Genomic DNA, 20,759 nt, shown 5'->3' on the forward strand with positions numbered 1-20,759 from the left:
CCAGCATCACTACTCTTGTACTTTGGGGCCATTATTAAGCAAAATAAGGGTGACTTGAACACAAGCACTGTGATACGGGGACAGTCAGTGTGATAACTGAGATGGCTACTAAGTGACCAAAGGGTGGGGAGCTTCTACAGCACAGATACGGGGGACAAAGGGATGTTTCACATCCTGGGTGGGACAGAGTGATGGGGGTGTGAGATTTCATCATGCTACTCAGAATGGAGCGCAATTTAAAACTTATGAATTGTTTATTCCTGGAATTTTCCATTTAATAATTTGGAGTAAAAACAGGAGAGGACCCCCCCACCCTCCCTTAGGCAGCATGGAGGTTCCAGCTCAAGCTGGTACTTATGAATTTATAATGACACCAATATTTCTGATTCTAAGAGTTCCTCCAGCCATGGCTAACTACAGGTGGAGGTATGGTGCAGATGTAGAATTTAATGAGAGGCAGTACAGAAAGGCAGCTAAGTACAATGCCTCTGGAATCAGACTGCCTGGGTCAGAATCCTGGTTTGTCCTTTGCAAGCTGTGTAACTTTGGGCATGTTACTTAATGTCACTGAGCGTCAGTTTTTCCATCTGTAAAAGGGACATAAAATAGTACCAACCACCTGGGGTTATTGAGATAATTAAGTGAAATAATATGTATAAAACATTTGGCACAGTACCTGGTGGGCATCAAGTAGTCAATATGTTGTGTTGTTATGTGCAGGGCTGAGCTTTTACTGAGCTCAGCACTGAGAGACATGGGCTAAGAGAAGTGACTGAAATACTGTTCCATGAAAGTTAAGCTGGAAGTGAAACAGAGTGAAGACACACATGGTTGAAAACTGATAGGTTGTCAGATTGAAGATAGAGTCCAGAATAAGCAAGCATTGTCATAGAAGGAGATAACAAGTGGTACGATTTTTGGCGAAAATAATTTAAATTATTTCTCCCCCAAAAGAATCTTCCAGTAGTTAAGCATGGATTCCTGAGTGCCATTAGGAGTTCAAGATGCCATTAACTGGTGAAAGAGGAAAAACCCTTCTAAGCTCTAATCCTTAATGATAAACAGAGTGGCTGCAGCCCCTGTAGTCACACAAGTCCCCCACTTTGGGTGTTTTTGCTGTGCATGAAGAGGCAATGGGCATGAAGGAAATATAATAAAGGAATAACAAAAATTTATTTAGTAACTACCACAACTAGAGACACCATTCCTACTTTAGGGAGACCAAGATCCATAAGAAATGACCATTCGTCTACTGCATTTACAATAAAATTATGGGACTGAGGTGAAGATAGACATATATAAAGATAACACTAGGCAACACATGTAACTGCTTTAATTGGGGTATTTACAAGTTGCTTTTGATCACTTAAAGAGGAAAAATGAATTCTTCGCTGATCAATTAGAAAAAATCCTGAACATTTTTTCCCCAACATTTATTTTATTGTACCTTACAGATTAGAATGTGTGCTTTCACAATGATTATATTTGCTTCATTAATTCATTCTTCCTGGGAATTCATAATACATTTGTTTCTGTTTCAGTCATATTTATTCATTAAAAGAACTTTGAAGATATATATGAAGCACCTATTGTTTATTACTCACTGTGCTAAATACTAGGAATATAGAGATAAAACTGTTTTAAATATCTTTTACACAAACACCAAGCATTGCTAGACATCAATATTCCCTACATATCACACAAAAAGAAAGAAAGAAAGAAAGAAAGAAAGAAAGAAAGAAAGAAAGAAAGAAAGAAAGGAGAGAGAGAGAGAGAGAGAGAGAGAGAGAGAGAGAGAGAGAGAGAGAGAGAGAGAGAGAAGAGAGAGAGAGAGAGAGAAAGAAAAGAAAAGAAAAATACCCATGATGCTACACAAAAGTCCTTCTAGGAGAGAAATTTTTCATGAAGTTTCAAATTTCAGCTATTTCCAAAATGAGCTAGAATTTTACATGTGTATCACACATGTAAAGGAAATCTTTTATGATTATTCATCATTCCTAATTTAATATTCTGGAAGTAGCCGTGTGTCACAAAAATAAAACTACTGTTCTGTGTTAGACAATCAACTGCTTTTTTTTTAAGCAAAAAATTAGTATTTAGGGGGTCACTAGCAAATATTGAAAACTTAAAGTTTGATGTAGGAATTAGGTATGCTGACGGTTTTAGGAACTATTTAACTCCTCAGAGTGACTTCTTCTTCAGGCAGTATATTAGGTACTAGAGTGGGAAGCTCAATGTGACTTCTACTCTTGATGAAAGACACTGGTTTCAATCAGAACTAGTGGAAGAATTTTCATGAGTCAAAGATCTATATTTCGTTCAAACTTCATAAAAACTCATAATCTTTGGGACTTCAAATATTTATTTTTTACTCTCAATATGTAGGAGTAACTACTTTCTCTGAAAGGACTGACATAATATAAAAACAGGCTCCCTAGAAGATTTGTACTTTGTACTTTATAAATCCTACCAGCTGTGATGGGTAGGAAGAAGGGAGGAAAGTGTATGAATGCAGGCTCCACCACCTGTTTAAGTTAAAAAATACAAAATAAGCCTACATAATCTAAAACACAGTTTTCTTGCTTTTTCAAGCATACTCAAACAGATGTTTTTGAAACTGAGCTCTTACCATGAACATTGAGGTTAAAATATTTTTTGGCACTTCCGGCTGTGTTCTCAGCAATACACACATACCTGCCGATATCTGTTATTTGAGTATTTAGAATCTAAGGGAAAAATGAAGAAATTGCAACTAAATTTTTTTTTTTATAAAGCAACTTGTCATCATTTTGAGAATAAACAATAATATTCTGTCTAGTTAATACCAGATGAACATAAAACAAATTTTGTGCATGATAGTGCTGGCGTTGGCTTTTATTAGTCAGGTTAATCAAATACACATTTATAAAGATTTCTAATCAGAACAGGCAATTTTATACATACTTGTGGTATACTGACTACAAAGAGTCCTAAATTATTCTCACACTTCCCTTTCTGCACCTCTGGCAATGTGACTTTGAAGCTCCTCCCATCAAGAGGTGGAGTAAAGATGTGGAATTTGTGTTGACATTGTGCTTGGCTTTGAGCCATAGAATGTGACGGAAGTGACAGTGTGCCATTTCAAACCTAGGCCTCAAAAGATACTGTCACTTTTCTCACTCTTTTGGAACTCTGCTACCACCATACGATGTTGGAGGGTGAGAGATCACGTGGGGAAGAAGCAGCCCAGTTATTGCATCTGAGGCCCTGGATGTGTTCAAGAGCCCAGCCAAGACCAATAGGTCTCACATCCACAGCATGCAGGAACTTGGGGAAGCCCAGCTGAGACCGGAAGAATCCCCCAGCCAACCAGAAGACTTGTGAGCTAGACAAATGCTTGTTGTTTTAGTCGTTGTTTTGGAGTGGTTTGTTTTATATAGCAATAGCTAGCTAATTTAGTAGTTATATTTTATTTTATTTTATTATGCAGAGATCTTTATCCATTTATATATCCTTAGGCTCCAGATACAGAAATACTTAAGTATTTCAGCAAGGGTTGAATGATCATCAAATGGAAATAATCAGGATGTTTATAAGATACTTTGAGAATTCAAGGTTAATTCACAGGCAGTAATTAATGCCATGATTCTTTTTTTTCTTTTTGATAAGGAATTCTATGAGATATGTCCTGTGTTGGATACACTGACAATTACACTTAGATTCTCAGGCCGACAGAACATCATTTATATGTTCACGAAATTAAGTTGTATCCTAACAAAAGAGCTGGTACTATTTCTATGACTGCCTAACTTCCTTTAAGGGCATTTGAAAAGAAAAATATAGGCAATGAATAATTCAATTATGTGGTTTCCATTATTATTATATTATTATCAATTCTTTGACAATAGAGGAAAGTTTTAATCTATAAGGAAACTTATACCACCTAGAATTTTACTAGCAGAAGCATGCAATGGAAAGGATTGTAATAATTTGCTTATAATGTGGTTTTTATCACAAAGGCCATATTGTAGTAAATTTAGGTGTGTGTGTGTGTGTGTGTGTGTGTGTGTGTGTGTACTGAATGTACAATTTCTGGAAGAATTCACACAAAACTGTTAATCGGGGTCACCTCTGATAGTGGGACTAAATTGGAGGAAAATAATTTTATTTTACATATCTTTTTTATGATTACTGTTACAAACATAATATCTATAAACCAATAACAATTTTAAAAGTCAAAAGATAATTATAAAAACCAATAAAAATTTTAAAAGTCAAAAGAGACAATTATAAAAAAATATAAAAGGACAAGCAGCTATTTTAAACATAGATTTTTTTCACTTTTACCTGTAGAATTCTTCCATTAGATAGAAATTTGTGATGCCCATCCTCTAGCAAGGGCTGCCCGTCTTTTTGCCAAGAATTCCTTGGTGCGGGGCTACCAGTGGATGAACACTCCATCAGCACACTCTTGTTCACCAGCACAGTAACCTCTTCAGGGAGATCATTATTTGCTCCCTTGATAACTGGTGGCACTAATAAGTGATTGCAACAAAGAGACAATGACAGGAAACAAGGTTATTTCTAAATTATTCTAGCTTTCTGACAACTTTAAAAAGTGTTCGATAATAGAGGAGCAAAACTTGAAGAAATCATGAACAAGTAACATTTTATGCTAATAAATTAGGGTTATAATAAAAATTATGTGAAGTTGAGTTTACTCTCTTCCCTCTCTTCACCTTCCCTGGACTAACCCCTCCCATAATTTCATTCCCATTTAGGTCAATACAAATTGTCCCCCAATATCTTGTCTTGCTTCTTCTCTCAGTCCCTTCCATTATTCTTTCTGGATTTCAAGCATCTGCATGAATTAACAGCTAACTCTATTTGGTCATCTCGACAAGCCAGATAAATTACATCTTTAACGTGTGTTTGAAATGAACAGATTTGGTCTCATTTGCAAGGGAATTGTCTGGGCTACTCAAAGTGTGTTTCCCGAGCCAAGTATCGGTGGTATCAGCATCACCTGTGAGCTTGGTTAAAAATGCAAAGTTTGGGGGTCACCTGAGACCTCCTCAATTGGCAGCCCAACGAGGAGCCAAGAAGTTTGCATTTTAACAAACTCTCCTGGTGATCCTTATGCATGTGAAATTTTGAGAAGACATGCTCTAGATTTTCCCACGTATATTCATTTAAAATAATATGGTAGTCATATCAATAATTCAGTCAGTTGTGAAAAATCACATATTACCCACTGAATTTTAAAAAGTAGAAATGTTACATAAACTAGAAATGCATGTTGGCTGCTTTTGCAAATGTAGAAATTCATTTTCACAGTGAATAATCTTTTCGTTTTGTTTTGAAAACTTAGTAATTTTATGTTTCACACTCTTAAAATGTACCCTATCTTTAGCGATCAGTAAAGACTGTATGTTTAATGTAGATATAGTCTTGTGGTCTTTGGGTCTCTCATAAACTAAACTGAAAGTCTGTAAAGAAAATAATCAAGGCTACAAAGGCACACAATAGAATTTCAATGTTATTTTTAATGCATATTTTCATATTCAAAGTTAGTGATTTGTACTATACTTTAGAAAACATAAAATATATAACTTGAACTACAGACTAGTAAATAGTACACTTGAATTTCAGATTAAATGAGGCTATCACTAACCTCACACCATGAAAACTAATAAAATAAAACGTTGGAACATAAAGATTCAATGTTTTCCTCAACTTTTGCCTGGAGCTGAACCATTGGAGGTACCAAGGTGTACACTATATGTCCAAGGTCTGACCTGTAGAGGTCTCCACCAAATCCCTTAGTTCTGACCTGCTCCATCCAGCTGCGTCCCCCCCCCCCCCCCAACAGCTGGGTTATATCACTCAGAATTGTTCTTATTGGTACCTAAGAGGTCAGAATCAAGCATTGTGAAACATCCCTAATTTAGCCAGTTCATTTTTCTTGCTTTGTTCCCTCCCCCTTAATCTCATCTTCAATAGGCTTTCTAACTTCCTCCTAGTCCGAATAACAGCCTGAAGGCATGAACATCTACCCTTGACTACCCAACCCCTAAATTCCAATTCAGTTGAACAAAATCCCCATCCTTCTCAAACTACATGATCTTACTTCTTCTTTTTTTATTTTATTTTAATGTATTAGTTTCAGGTGTACAAGACAAGGTAATACTTAGAAGTTCATCATTTATATCCCTCACACTGTGAACCCCTCTCCCCCCATCCACTATCCCTCTGACCTCTTACTTCTTTATTAGACCCTTCCACTGTCCTCAACTAAACTCTTTCCAAACTTAGGTAAAATAAAGCCACGTGGTCTAGGATACTCCTTTCACAGTTCTTAATGATATTAGCACTGATTTTAATTGTCTTTTCATCTCTTTTCTTTTTCCTTATTGCTATCTTATAAGGCTTTAAAATCTATGTGAATGGCTCATCCCATCCTAATTCAGCTTCTATGCCTATGCCACTTCCGGCAGCCATAGATAGTCCTACGTCGGACGGTTCAATTATAATGCTTCTTCCTTCTCCAAGTGTCTAAGCTCCCTGAAGAAGGACTGATGTTACTGTATACACTGTTGTATCCTCAGTGCCTAGCACAGTGCCTGGCACACAGTGAGCAATAAACAGATATTTGCCAAATAAATAAATGTTAAACTTTTTGTGTTTTTCCTCTCCCACCTCTTTTTGGGCTTCCTTCATAAGCTGCTATTTGTTTGCACTGAACACTCTAACACTTTTACTCCTCCTCGCTTATAATTGATCTGTCAGCCTCCTTCCTAGGTTATTTTTACTCTTGGCCTGCTCAGATCTCATAGGGGTCACTTCCGTGATGGTCTGTCTCACTGAACATTCTAGTCTCTCTAGCTCTCGAGTGTTTCCACAGTGTGTACCTTGTTACCTTGTAGCACATCACCCTGACCACCCGCTTAGGCCATATGGTCTATTTTTTCTACCTCTGCCCTCAGGTTGCTGAAGGTGTTGGCAGAAAGCAGTGACTGAGCCCAGGAGTTCCAACTTCAATGCCTGACTGTCTATCACATCCCTCATAGTGGCAATCACTAACATTTTCTATTTTCTACAGGTCCAAATACCATCCTTGCCACTGTTTCTCTTGCTCTTATACTTAAGAAAAGGACTAAATACATGTGATAGGCATCCCCACATTTCCCTTCTTACTATTCCAATAATAAATGGTAATCCAGTACCATGAAAGGCTAATTCACCCGTCTTGGTTCCTTGATTGCATTTTTCACCTGTTCTAGGACCTTGTTCCATCAATCCCTGCTCCCTCCTCTCTCTCTCTCTCTCTCTCTCTCTCTCTCTCTCTCTCTCTCTCTCTCTCTCTCTCTCTCACACACACACACACACACACACACACACAACTTTAATTTGTCCCTTCCTATTATATCATTTTCCTCAGTCTATAAGCAAGCTCAAATCTCTCTTAAACAAGCTTTTTCGAACAAGCTGTTTATCCTAAAACTCTTCCACATCTTCCTTCCTCTTCAAAATGTCTTAAGAGTACTCTATATTTGTTTCCTTTTCTTTCTGCTTACTTGCTTGGTATTTATCCTCTTGTTCTGTGGCTTTGTCTCACACCATACTATCTAAATTGAACATTTGAATTTCACCAAAGAGTTTTTTGTTTCAAAGCCAATGGGCTTTTTTCCCGTTTTTATTTTCTTACTCTTGGTTTAGCATTCAATATTAAACCCACTGCCTGATAACCTTTACTATGTCCTGGATTCTGTGACATGGTAGTTTACTACTTTTCATTAATTCCTCAGATTGTTTCTCTTCTAACTCAGTTTTCTTTTTCCTGTCTCTTACCTGTAAGTGATCTTCTTTTGATCTTCTTCTATTCTGTCTATAACCCTTTCTGTGGAAGTCTCATGCCTTTGAATATCACCTGTTTGTGGATAACTCTCAACTCTATACTCTTAGCTCAGTTCTCTCTCCCGTGCTGTAGCTCCATATTTCCTTCCAACAGCCCATTCAATATTTTATCTAAGTATTCTGGAATTATGCCAAATTCAACATGAACAAAATTGACTTCCTTCTTCCCAAATCATGTCATTTTCCTACGTCTTCTATTTTTATTCATCTTGCTACTATTTTCTTAATCACCCAGGATAAAAATCTCATTGTCATCTTATACTCTGAGACAAGTGCCTAACACTTCCTATCACTTAATCTCTTCCTCTATAAAATCTTCCATAACTACTCCTTCCTATACATTCCTACTGCCACTTCTCGAGTTCAAGCTCTTCTAACAGAAGCATCTATTTGTTCTTGATTCTAGTAACATCACCTCTCTTTTCCCTTAAAAGTGCAATGCTTCTTCCACTCTCAGTCCATGTATTCAGAGAGTGGTGACTGTAGCTCAGTGGTGGCCATATGAACCAGATCTTATCAATTACGTCTCTCTGCCTCTGTCATTGGTTCGGGAATGGATATTGGAGTGACCCTTGACTTCAGTAGTAAATAATAGTTTTCATTTGAGTGTGAAACTAGGAAGGTGTAAAATAGAGTTTCAAGCGACCAACTTGCCGTCCAAAGGAATACCCCACCTGAGAGTGACATTCACAGAGAAAAACAAAACCAAGAGCAAAAGAAAGGTAAAGTCCAGGTGACCTCTTTTGAGACATAGAAGTCCGACATGACTACAGCCAGCTCAACCTTGGGACTTTTCAAATTCACTAGTCAATGAATATTCTCTCTCTCTCTCTCTCTCTCTCTCTCTCTCTCTCTCTCTCTCTCTCTCTCTCTCTCTCTTTTGTTTTAAGCCAGTTTGTTATTTGATACTTCAGGAGTCCTAACTAATGTGCTCTCAATTTGTATAAGAATGATTTGTATATCATTCTTTGTATATCTCCATTTGTATAACAATGAATTCCTTGGGAGAACTGTCAGTTTCTGATTATCTTTATAGTCTTCAAGACACTTAGTACAACATCTTGCAAACATTAGTTCCTTGAAAATATTTTTGAGTGACAAAATGCATAATAAGCAAAAGAAAACAAACTCACAGAGTACACGGACATCATAGTGAAGGGAAGCTTCTCCAGCCTCATTCACAGCCACACATGTATATCTCCCAGCGTCTTCTGCTTTGGCCCGGGGAATCTGCAACACTCGCCCTCCTGAAAATATACCCCAATATGTTTATTTCTGTAAATCTGAGAGAGAATAGTACTGGTCATAAACAGAGATACAATTTTTTAGATCTAATGACTTCCTTACATTTTCTTTAAAAGTTCTTACTTCATCCAATGGTTCAGTTTTAATCCTACATACCATTTTTATAACAAACATTGCATTATGGAAGTGATCCAATGGATGAATCAGATCTTCTGAGAATGAATAGCTCCTGTAGATTTTCCTCAAGGCAGGAAAGTTGCTCTATGCCCCTCACCATGTTCCATGTGAAATGTTACTACGTAGTAATTTCTTGCTTTTATAGTTCTGAATGCATGTACAAGAAGTTTACACTATTTGAAAGTTTACACTGTTTGATGCAAGTGCTGTTTTGAGAAAACAATAGCCAAATATGCAAAAGGCATAAAGTATACCATTACACAAACAATTCCAAGAATAACTTTGTATTTTTAACTTTTCATGTTGATATAATTTCAAACTTAGAGAATATTTTCAATAACTGTATAAAAAAACTTACCTATGTTTATCAACTATTTATATTTCATTTGTTTTATCTTTGTCATATATGCATATTATCTGTCAAATATATTACATATATATATAATTTTTATATATGTATGAATTATATATTATATATATAGTATATATATATTACATATATATAACCTACTATATATATATAATCTTTTTTAAAACCATTTGAGAGTAAGTTGGAGACGTGGTGTGCCTGTATCCGTAAATACTCATAAACCTATATTTCATAAAAATAAGGATAACCCTTTATATAAATATAATGATCAAAATCAGAAAATTTAAAATCAATATAAAACTAGTATTGAATTTTTAGTCCATATTCAAATTGTATTATTTATAATAATATCGTCTTTTTTGGTTCTTTTTTCCCAAGCCCAGATCCAAATAGGATCACATGTTATATTTAACTCTCATTTCTATTTAGTCTCCATTTCCACCACCCCTGCAAGATATTCTCTCATTTATTGGAGGTGAAATTTACATACAGTGGAATGCACTGACCTTAAGTGTGTAATTTATAAATTTTTATAAGCCTATTTGAATGTTTGCTAAAAGTAAACAGAAGCCTTAAAAATATTATTCTATAATTTATACATCTCCTCTTCATCAATAAACCATGTAATCACTATAATATTTATATAGTTTCAAATTATTTAAATATTTTAACTAATATTTAATATTTACTATTGGTATGATAAATGCATTTAACAAATTGTAGTAGTAACTATTTGCAAATATATTTTAGAATTTATCATTAATAATGTATAGAAATCAAACTGATTATTTCATCACAGTATTTGAAAAATAGAGGCACAAGGAAGTCAGAGGATTTTCTTAAGTTGACAGAATGATTGTGTAATAAATCTGAAAATTAGCAAAAATGTTCTATTCTATGTCAAATTTTCAACCTAGCTTCTCCTAGCTTGAAGCTACATGGATACCAGTGGCATTTGGCAGCCTGTGTCAGTTAAATCACATAGCCAGAAAGTCAATCAATTCTACTGGTCTAATAAATGAGAAGCAACACATTTGGTAGAGATTCAGATCTTCACCCTGTTCATAGCAATCTGTACCTGGTAAAATCAATACCCTATCGCTTGAGGTCAGAGGACGGCCATCTTTGTACCATGTCAGGGTAGGAGGAGGAGCAGCATTTGTCTCACAGGAAAGAGAAATGGGATTATTGATGATCACATCCTTGGCTTCACTACTCCTGCCAGTGTCCAGCATGTTTCCCATTTCCCAGAGTTTCTGAAAACTTGGAGGAACTAGGGAGGAAAGACATGGAATTGTGAACACAAATGAATGCCAGTGTCAATCCATTTAACAAAGTTCTTGGCTGTGTTTTCACAAGAGTGATTTGTAAATGTAATAAAGTAGACAACGTGAAAATCTTTTCAAGCATTAATACATGAACCAACCCTAGCTGTTAGCCAAAAAAGTAGTAGACAGAAGTTGGAGCTAGTTTTCATGTGGAAGAACAAGAAATGTGGGGCTCAGAATGCTGCGCTCGTGCCCTGCTCTCCCTCCCTGTTCAAGGGCTCTGGCACTTAGAAGAAAAGGGGCCTGCTCTCAGGAAGGATCTACTAAAATAAGGATGGCTAAGGAATATAATTATAATAGAAAAAAATAAATTTTGAGAAACCACTAAAAAATAATGGCTAAATTGAGACCATTTCCCAATAATCTATCAAAGAAAGTTAAAGCTATACAATCAAGATTAAAATAAGTCCATTAACAAAAATAACAGGATATTCTCAAACTTTTCTGGAAGACATGTATGAACATTCTAGAAGGCAATTTTCCTGTACATCAAAAGCATTAAAAAGTATATAGCACTGTGACAGAAAATTTCCACTATTAGTAACTTGTGAAAAATCAACGATGTACAAAAGTTTATACAAAGACATTCAGTGAAAATTGAGAAACAACCCAGACATTCAACAATAGGAGTCTGATTAAATAAATATTAGGATACTCTATGATAAAGCAGGTACAGTTAGTAAAAATCATACTGTGAGTAACAATATGAACAATAATAGCAGCCATCATTTCTTAAGTATGTTTCTAAGAATTTTACTACTTTATATTATTTAATATTCACCACAATTCTACAAGGCATTAATTTTAAAAGCAAGGAATTTAGGGTTTAAATTATTAAAATATTTAGGTAACTTACCCAAGTCACAAAACTTGCAGGAGCCTAAATCATCCTTCTTGTTCCAAGTCTCACTGCTTTAAATTATGTACTTTACCTTTTTGCCTTCCAAGTAAATGCATTAAAAAAAACTTTTATGATATGATATTGGGGGAAAGCTAATGTAAGAGAGAAGTATGTATCATGTGATTCTAATCTGTAAACATAGTATACGCTTACAAAAATGTATCAGAAGGGAAAACATCAAAAGGAACCACATAAAAATAACAGAAGAAATCCTGAATAATGGGACTATTTTCTTCTTTGTTAATTTCTTGCATCCAAGTTTTCAAGAATAAATTTCTATTATTGTCAAGAGCAAAAACAACTATTTAAAATAAATCAAATCAAATCTCTTTTTCATTGCTTTGACATATCATGCAAATTAAATGATATACAACAAGCATATTAGTATTACCTTGTATATTCACATCAAAATCCAGTTCATCTTCACCTGCAACATTAGATGCCACACAAGTATATCGTCCAGTGTCTGATATTTGAGCCTCTTTTATTTGAAGTGTGTGTCCATTTTCAGCAATATTAACATGATCATCTGATGTAAGGGGCTGTGATTCAATTATAATAATGTTAGCATTAAGTACTCTTATAAATCCTCTAAGAGACCATGTAGTTGATATTTTTATGATTAATGAATAAAAATGAAATTTTATGTGAAATACTCAAGACAACACTAATTTAATTAATTTACTACATTTTGATTAAACTGATTGTTTTGGAGTAATCACATTTTTATTAATTAAAAATTGTAGCTCATATCATTTACATCTCTGCCAGGTATTTCTGGGTGATACATTTATATACATTTTATGATAAAAACAATTATTCTTAGGTACCATATCCATTTTGGAAAAAATATTTTCAGTTGATCCCACATTGTATTTAAAAAGCATATCCTTTTATTAAAATTTTGCAAAAAAGTTAGAGTATTTTAATGAATGATTGAGGGTATTAACATAGTCTGATTTAATCTAAAAATCACTATTCATTCGGAAACATTAATACATCATAAGTGAGAAATCTTAACCTAGAGATATTTATAGTGTGATGTTTTATTGAAAGTATTACTATAATTAATGGAATATTAACTTACAGATATTTATATTATGATGTTTTATTGATAACATTATGTATACTGAATAGGACATTTCTCATCTTCTATGCATTTCCATTTACACTAAATTCCTTCTTATTCTTTAAAGATTTTAGCTCATGGTTCAATCCATTCCTTCTAATGATACTTTTCTCGTAATTCTTGATGATTTCAATACCCACATAGACAATCATTCAATACTGTGTGCTCTCAGCTCCTTGACTTCTTCTTCTCTACCTTTTGTCCCCAACCCTCTCTCTGCCACTCAATAGGTGAGTCATACTAGACTTTACAATTACTAGTAACTGCACTACTTCATAATCTGTTTCATAACTCTGACTGAAACCTCCTAACTTTCTAACTCACTTCCTCTAGAATCCCAATTCCAGTAACTTCTTGACCCCATGGGAGGACCTACAATCCACTGACCTTGTGATATTTCCACTGCCTTTCACTCTTCTCCTGACCTCTATTCCCTCCTGACTCAAAGAAAGTCTATTATGGCTATCACTCTTTGTATAAACCCTCAACACCTTTTCCCCCTTGTTCTTTATTTGGCTCCCCTGGCAAAACCCTAACCCTGGTTAATACCAATCTCTGTCCATTCCAAGCATCCCCTGGTCTACTCAAGGACATCCCTCCAGCAACTGTGGCCTCTCTTACCTATATCATCAGCAATTTATTCTTTTCCACTGGATTATGTCAATCTGTATACACTATCGTATAATTTCCCCTATTCAAGAAAATTCTTTAGACTGTACCCTACTCCCACATTTTCCTACTTAAAAGCCAAATGACTTAAAAATGTTTTCTACATTTGTCTTCTCCATTTCTTTCCTATTAAATCTGCTCCAATCAGACTTTCACCATCTCTATTTGACCAAAATGACCCTATCAAGGTTACCAATGACATCCATGTTGCTTAATTTATTGGTCAATTCACAGTGCCATTTACCACAGCTTAGCTTGTCTTCATTTTGATATACTTTTTTCCCCCTTATCTGTTGGGACACTTCACTTTCTGCCCCACAAATACTAAATGTAGAATTACCCCAGGACTTAATCCTTGGATCTCTCCTCTTTCTGTCTAAGCTCACTCTTCTAGTGATCTCACGCAAAATCTTGGACTCATCTTTGACTCATCTCTTTCCCTCACATCATGCTTACAACCTTCATTCAAGCAACCACCATCTCTCTTTTGGACCATTGCAATAAATTCAAATCTAGATCCTCTATTTTTTCTCCCAATACAGAAGCAATGTACTTTTTTAAAAAACCTTAAGTCAAATCATATCATTCATATTTAAAAGTTTCCAGTGGCTTCTCAACAGAATAAAGTCCTACTGGTCTACCACGCAGTATGATCTCGCTCTCCCCTAACTTCTGTTCACATCTTTTGTGTTTACAAAAATCACTGCACTCCAGCCAAAATGTCTCAGAGCCTTCGCCCTTGAAATTCTCTCCCTTTAGCACGTTTTTCCCTCTGATTTCTTATTTTTGTTTCCTTCACTTTCCTTGAGTTTCTGTTCAAATATCACGTTATCAGTGAGGCCTTCCCTATACAATAAGAGATCACATTCCCCCCACTCACTTTTCTTTTCCCTGACTGAATTTTCTCCGAAACATCTACCCCATCTGCTACATTACATGTTTTACAGGTTTGTCTGTTTAGCAGTTTTGTCTCACCAAACTTCCTATAAACAGAGATCTTTCTCTGTTTCCTTCATATATGTATCCTCCATCTAAAACAGTGTCTGGCCAATAGTATGATATACTCAGTAAATTATTTGGGATTCAATGAATCATTATTAATATTATATCACCTACATAAAAATAGCACAACTTAAAATTTCTATTGTAAAAGAAAAACTTTGGAGCATGAGTAACTACAACTCAAAGATTCTATCAAAACTTACTGCAGTTAACACTGCCAACAACTTTGGTGGATTTTGTCAAAAACACTGTTTTGCTCAGATAGTGTTGTTTATCTGAAGAATGAAATAACAGAAGAAAGGGTATGGAAAATAAACAAAAACCAGTATTTTTTGTATACATTCCAGGGGACCAACCCCAAACCTTAAAAAATTTAGCAGCTTAAAGTATCACAACTGGATCAATTTCAGAGCCTGGAATTGAAACTGTAATTTAACTATTCATTATGAAATTAAAAAAACACCCAAACTGCCTCATTCCTAATGCAATTCTAGTCATTATCCAATTTTTATGTGTGTATGTATTTGTGTGTGTGTGTGTGTGTGGGTGTGCGCGGGCACGCACACGCATGGGTAGTCACCACAATGAATGAAAAGGCTTTAGATAAAATTAGAAATAAAATAAGATTTCAAAGGAGAAAGGAACTATTTGTTTCCAAGCAAACTCATATAGATTTGATATTGTACCATCAAGTGTGCTTGTAGTCAGAAAAGAAACTGTAAACAGAACATGGTGGGAGTTCCATATTTTTCCTTTTGCAATGGCTTCCAGATGAAACTTGCTTATTTTATATGAGATGATTTTTTTCTAGCTGCCAGTATTGCAAAATCCATCTGTGATCTGAAAAAATAAAGCCATATCTTTCTGCATCTTAAATCATGACTCTAACCTGAACTTCTAGAACTAGATTTAATTGACCATTTTGTTGATTATGTATAAAACAGGACAAAGAGCAGCTTAGCTATGTCACATCTGTATTAAGCACAGTGTTAACAATAGCTTTAAAAAATGTATTTTGGTTTAAAACACCAGCACATTTCTTTGAAAACCTGTATGGAAAAACACAAGTTGAATGAGAAATGAGAATTGTGGTCTGAAAGTCAGATCACATAATTGGAGGATGTGCCTTTTTTTTTTTTTTTTTAAGTTTCTCGTTGCCCCCAGTTAATTATATTAGGCACTTAATCATCATATTTAGTTTTTTCCCTTCATAGTTACTTTTTGTAAAAGAGTTAAAGGTGTTTAGAGAAAGTTTTAATTAAATTTAGTACCCAGGTTAAGCCTATCAGGATAATCTGGTTTAGCACTACTTTTGTGTTTCTTCTCCAGAAAGTTACTTTGCAAAGCCACAGAACACAAAAGTGATTCCCCAGTGGAAAGGTGGCTGGGTTTTCATAGATAGTTGCGAATGTACATAAAGAGAATCCCTCAAACTTTTCAATGATGGAATCATACCAATACTGTTGAACATGGTTCAAGTTTTTTTGCAGTTTTATATAGTTGGAGCATGGGATTGTGCTTGTTTTAAGGTCACTTGATTCTCTGAATTACTTGTGTGTGTTTTATTATTATTGAATTGATCATTTTAGTTTTTAAGAAACCATCAGCAAATGAAAAATCTTGGAACTGGCCTGGCCATCCTTGTACCAGCTGAGAGAAGCAGAAGGAATTGCATAAGCTTCACATTCCAAGGTCAGGGTGGTGTTTACTTTGATCTTCACTTCTTTAGGGGAAAGACCAGGCCCCAGGAGGTCCCCTTTATTGATTATGGGTGGAACTGCAGAAAAACAAATATTAAAGAGTTAAACACTGGTTCTTTTAAATACATGGAATACTATGGAAATCACACTGAGAGTCACTTAACAAGAAAACAAGGAAGTAACTGAAGCACTTTCTATGTACCCCTTTTATCCAGGACCAAATTAGCATCTTATGAAAGGGTGGTGTTCAGATACAGAATGTGAAAAAGAGTATCATTCACCTTCATCATTATAATATTGCCAATGAAGCTAATGTCCCTCACAGAACAGTTCGTTTCATTTGCACCAGGTCCCCAGACACAGTCCGAGCATGACCCCCCAAAAATGCATTTTACAGGTCTTTAAAGGGACTGATCAAAAGAACAAAAGACAATCAGAAAGATACTCTTCCTTTTAAAATACAAAAACAAACAAACAAACCAAAACAAAATCCTGAAATGTGGGCACTACGAATAGCAGTATTAGTTTTGCTTTTTATTTACAGGTCAATGTACAGGAGATTGACCCAAAGTCACTGATGAACTCATCCTAGTCTGTTGATTGGAACATATATTTCTAAACAACAGTTTTGTGCATGAATGTATTATAACTTAGCCCAGAGGATAATTCAGAAGAAAAAAATAGAGAAACCTAAGGAAGTGCCACTGACAAGTTCTCCAACAAGAGAACTCCAACAAGAACTCCAACAAGCCTAAGCCAATGCAGTGGGCTCCTTACATCTTTAAGCAATTGAGGTCGTGGGCACAATGCTTCATTCAACATCCATCTCAATGAAGCAAGCTGCATAAACAACAAACTCTAATAATGAATATAAATAACTATGAACGCATAATGAAAAACAGGATTAAAAACTTGAGACAACTTGGGGAAAATACGAAACACAGTGTGCTTTCAGAACTCACTGTAGACCTTCACTTCATAGTGCTTCATCATTTCCCCCGCCTCGTTAGTGGCTACACAAGAGTATCTTCCAGCATTGTCCTCCTGTGCATTTAGGATCTGCAGAGTTCTACCTCCTGAAAAATCATGGAACACCAAAGAATCTCTGAAGTCACAGTGGCAGCAGAGTACACACAAACTACCAGGGTTTTCGTTCTTGCTATTAATAGATTTCTTCTGCTCTATGCCAATTTTGTAACAGTTACTGGACACAAGACACACTGCAATATAGGTGGGCCCTGCATGGTGGATGAGGACAGTCACGAAGTTCTCAGGGCTCCTTTGTGATTATGATTATCTCATGCTATTATGACCCTCCCATGCCTCTGTACACACTCTAGCTAAAGTCCTTATTTCACTTTTCATGAATAGGTCTTCTTCCTTAGTCAGCTTCTTCCTTTCATCTATCTGGTCTACCAGTAGAGACTGATCTTGCTAAAACACAGTTGGTATTATTTTATAGCTTTCTCCTTAAAAATCTGGTTCTTAAGTGACTAAAGTATAAAGTCAAAAACTCTTTAATCCAGGTATTCAAAACATGACCCCAATTGTCCTTCCTGACCTTATCTCCTACCCATCCCCCTTCGCTGATATACACACATATACACACATATACATATTGTCTCCACTTCATTGGGAGGTGAGGAGTCTAATTATTATTACTTACACATAGATAAACCATTCTCACTTTGCACCTTTCCCACAAGAGTCATACTGATAGATCTGAAATCTCTTCTAATTCATTTCTAACCAACAGAATTCTATAATTTTCTTTAAGGTCTTATTCAAGTTCTGACTGCGACAAAGCAATTCCTAACTACTTCAGTCCATGGTGGCCATTCTCTTTTGATTTCTTATAAAACTTGCCACTGCCCGATTAATCATATTCCACGACTATTCATAACCCATGATTATTCATGGATTCATATTGTTAATTAATTTTCAACATTTTATATCTCCTCCACATAAGATTATAAATTTCTTAAAGCCAGTGATCATACTTTTTAATTCTTTCTACTTTCATATATATTGCCAGGTAGTAAAGAGGAATAAATAAACTCAGTCAAAATATTAACTCTCCTTAAGGTTCAATTCAACAAGAAATAAATTTCTACCCTTACTTTTTGGCATTCTACATAATATATTTTAGCAATTAATTACACCACGGTACTTATTTATTTGCCTTTTTATTTAACTATTTTATTAGTCTTTCAAAAAGTAATTTTCAGGTACCTTAGATGACAAGATATATAAAGATAATTTTAAAAATTAAAATGTCAACAGAACATAACAGCCAACAACATTAGTAAATATATATATATATATATTTATATATATATAAAGGAAGCAATGATTTTGCTTTTCTACAATAGTAGATGGCACAAATGCATCTTGGGCATCTGAAGTAAGCGAATTACCTGGAAGAATACGAATATTTCGGTTGGATTCTAAAGGTGTTCCATCCTTAAACCAGGTGATGGTAGCTGGAGGATATGAATAAGCTTCACAGACCAAAGATGTGGGGCTGTTAAGGATAACGATGACATCTTCAGGGCTGCCGTCACTATCGACACCAGAGATTGTGGGGGATACTAAAAAAGATTTAAAATGTAATCAAAGAAATATATTGAGAAATGTCTCTCTTTGTGCATCTCTAAATTTCCATTGTACTTATTTGCGTAAGTCCATTCTGTAACAATTAGAGAAAACAATTGAGTAGTGTTTGTATTCTACACGAAAGCAGTGAGAGCCTCCAAAAGCTCACAGGGTGATGAAGAAGATGACACATCAAAATGAATTATCACACGGTGTAAAAAGGGTAATAATGGGAATTCCAATGCAGGATATATGGAGGCACAGCATTCAATCAATCTGAGGTGTGGGGTGTAAGGTTGTCATAGGGGAAGGCCTCCTAAAGGAGATTCCAAAGTGAAAATTGAAGGATTACTGGTAATTAGAAAGTCAAAGAAGTGAGATGAGAATGAAGAGGGAGTGTATTGGGAGCAAAGGAGCGTCAACACTGAGGGGCAAGCAGGGAATATTTGGAGAATGGATTCATGGGGGTCAATATTGGAGGGAAGGGTAACAGAGGTAGGTCAACTAGTTTCATAAAAGATAACGAGGGACTGAACTAGAGTATTTAAGGAGGTAACTAACCAAATATTTAGGAAAGCAACTGGCAAGATAGAATCTGGGCATTGTGGGAAACCAAATCAAAGATAACTTCCAGTTTTCTTGCTTGGGAATCTAGATAAAGTACAGTGAAATAACATACATAGAAAACATGGAAAGATTTGCTCCTTTAACCTCGAGGAAAAGATAGTTTGTTCAGTTCTGACTATCTTAAATTTAAGTGCCCATGAGAATTCTAGGTAGAAATCTCCAACAAATAATTGTTTAGAGAAATCCAAACCTTGGGAAAAAGATCTGGATTGCAGGTATGGATTTAAAAAGTCACCAGACTACAGGAGATATATAAAACTCTGAGAATTAAGTTTTTTTACTTGAAGAGCATAGCTAGAGTAAAATGAACAGTGAAGTAAGGACAAAATTCTAAGGGACCTCATGTTTGACAGATGGATTAAGTAAGAGTCCATAAAGGAGAGAGAAAGGGAGCAACCAAAGGTGTGCAAAGACAACTAGGTGGGAACACACTGCAAAGGAGAAAGTGACAAATAATGTACAAAACGTTAAGGACTGAAAAATATTTGTTGGCTCTAGTAACAGGGTAGGTTTTGCCACAGCAGCGTCAACAATGATGTGGGCAGAAGCCTATTTTTAGTGGGACAAGAAGTATAGATATAATCAATAATGTTGTAAAGACTGTGTAGGGTCCCAGATGGGTACTGGACTTTTTATGAGGATAACTTCATAGACTGTAAATGTCTGACCACTGTGCAAACACCTGAAGCTGAAGAGCTGAAGTAGAATAATACTGAATGTCAATTATAATTATATACATAAAGTACAGCATAGGGAATATAGTCAATGGTATTGTAACAGTTATATATGATGTCAGGGGGTAGTAGATTGAGGGGGTTATCACTTTGTGAGGGGTGTATATGTTTAACTATTATGTAGTTTTGTACACCTGAAACTAACAGAAAAATAAACTAAAAAAAAAAGAAAGTACCAAAAAAATAAAAAGAACTATAGACGGAATGGTTACAACACGAAGTGATGGAGACAGTAGAAGGTGGAGCTGCAGATAAAGAGGATGATGGGAATGACTGACATACTAAAGAAGGTGGAAAGGTACAGGATCAAAGACATAAGTGAAAGCGGTTAACTATGAAAAAGGATACCTCAACCTCTGGGAAAAGAAAGGGTAGGGGCACACGGA

The 20,759-nt window shown here is 35.5% G+C and overlaps 1 protein-coding gene across 1 annotated transcript in view; it reads right to left on the reverse strand.

Annotated features, from left to right (window-relative positions):
* Positions 1 to 20,759, reverse strand: part of HMCN1 (hemicentin 1) — a 398,907-nt gene that overhangs the window by 91,414 nt on the left and 286,734 nt on the right. Inside the window, exons 50-57 of the mRNA XM_081026514.1 lie at positions 18,835 to 19,008; positions 17,380 to 17,493; positions 16,349 to 16,494; positions 12,309 to 12,459; positions 10,767 to 10,961; positions 9,030 to 9,143; positions 4,327 to 4,514; positions 2,630 to 2,726 (exon numbers count right to left, since the gene is read on the reverse strand). Coding sequence (XP_080882640.1) covers positions 2,630 to 2,726; positions 4,327 to 4,514; positions 9,030 to 9,143; positions 10,767 to 10,961; positions 12,309 to 12,459; positions 16,349 to 16,494; positions 17,380 to 17,493; positions 18,835 to 19,008 — 1,179 coding nt within the window. The remainder of the gene's footprint in view (positions 1 to 2,629; positions 2,727 to 4,326; positions 4,515 to 9,029; positions 9,144 to 10,766; positions 10,962 to 12,308; positions 12,460 to 16,348; positions 16,495 to 17,379; positions 17,494 to 18,834; positions 19,009 to 20,759) is intronic.

Source organism: Rhinolophus hipposideros (assembly GCF_964194185.1).
Source record: "Rhinolophus hipposideros genome assembly, chromosome: 19".
Classification (NCBI taxonomy): Eukaryota; Metazoa; Chordata; class Mammalia; order Chiroptera; family Rhinolophidae; genus Rhinolophus; species Rhinolophus hipposideros.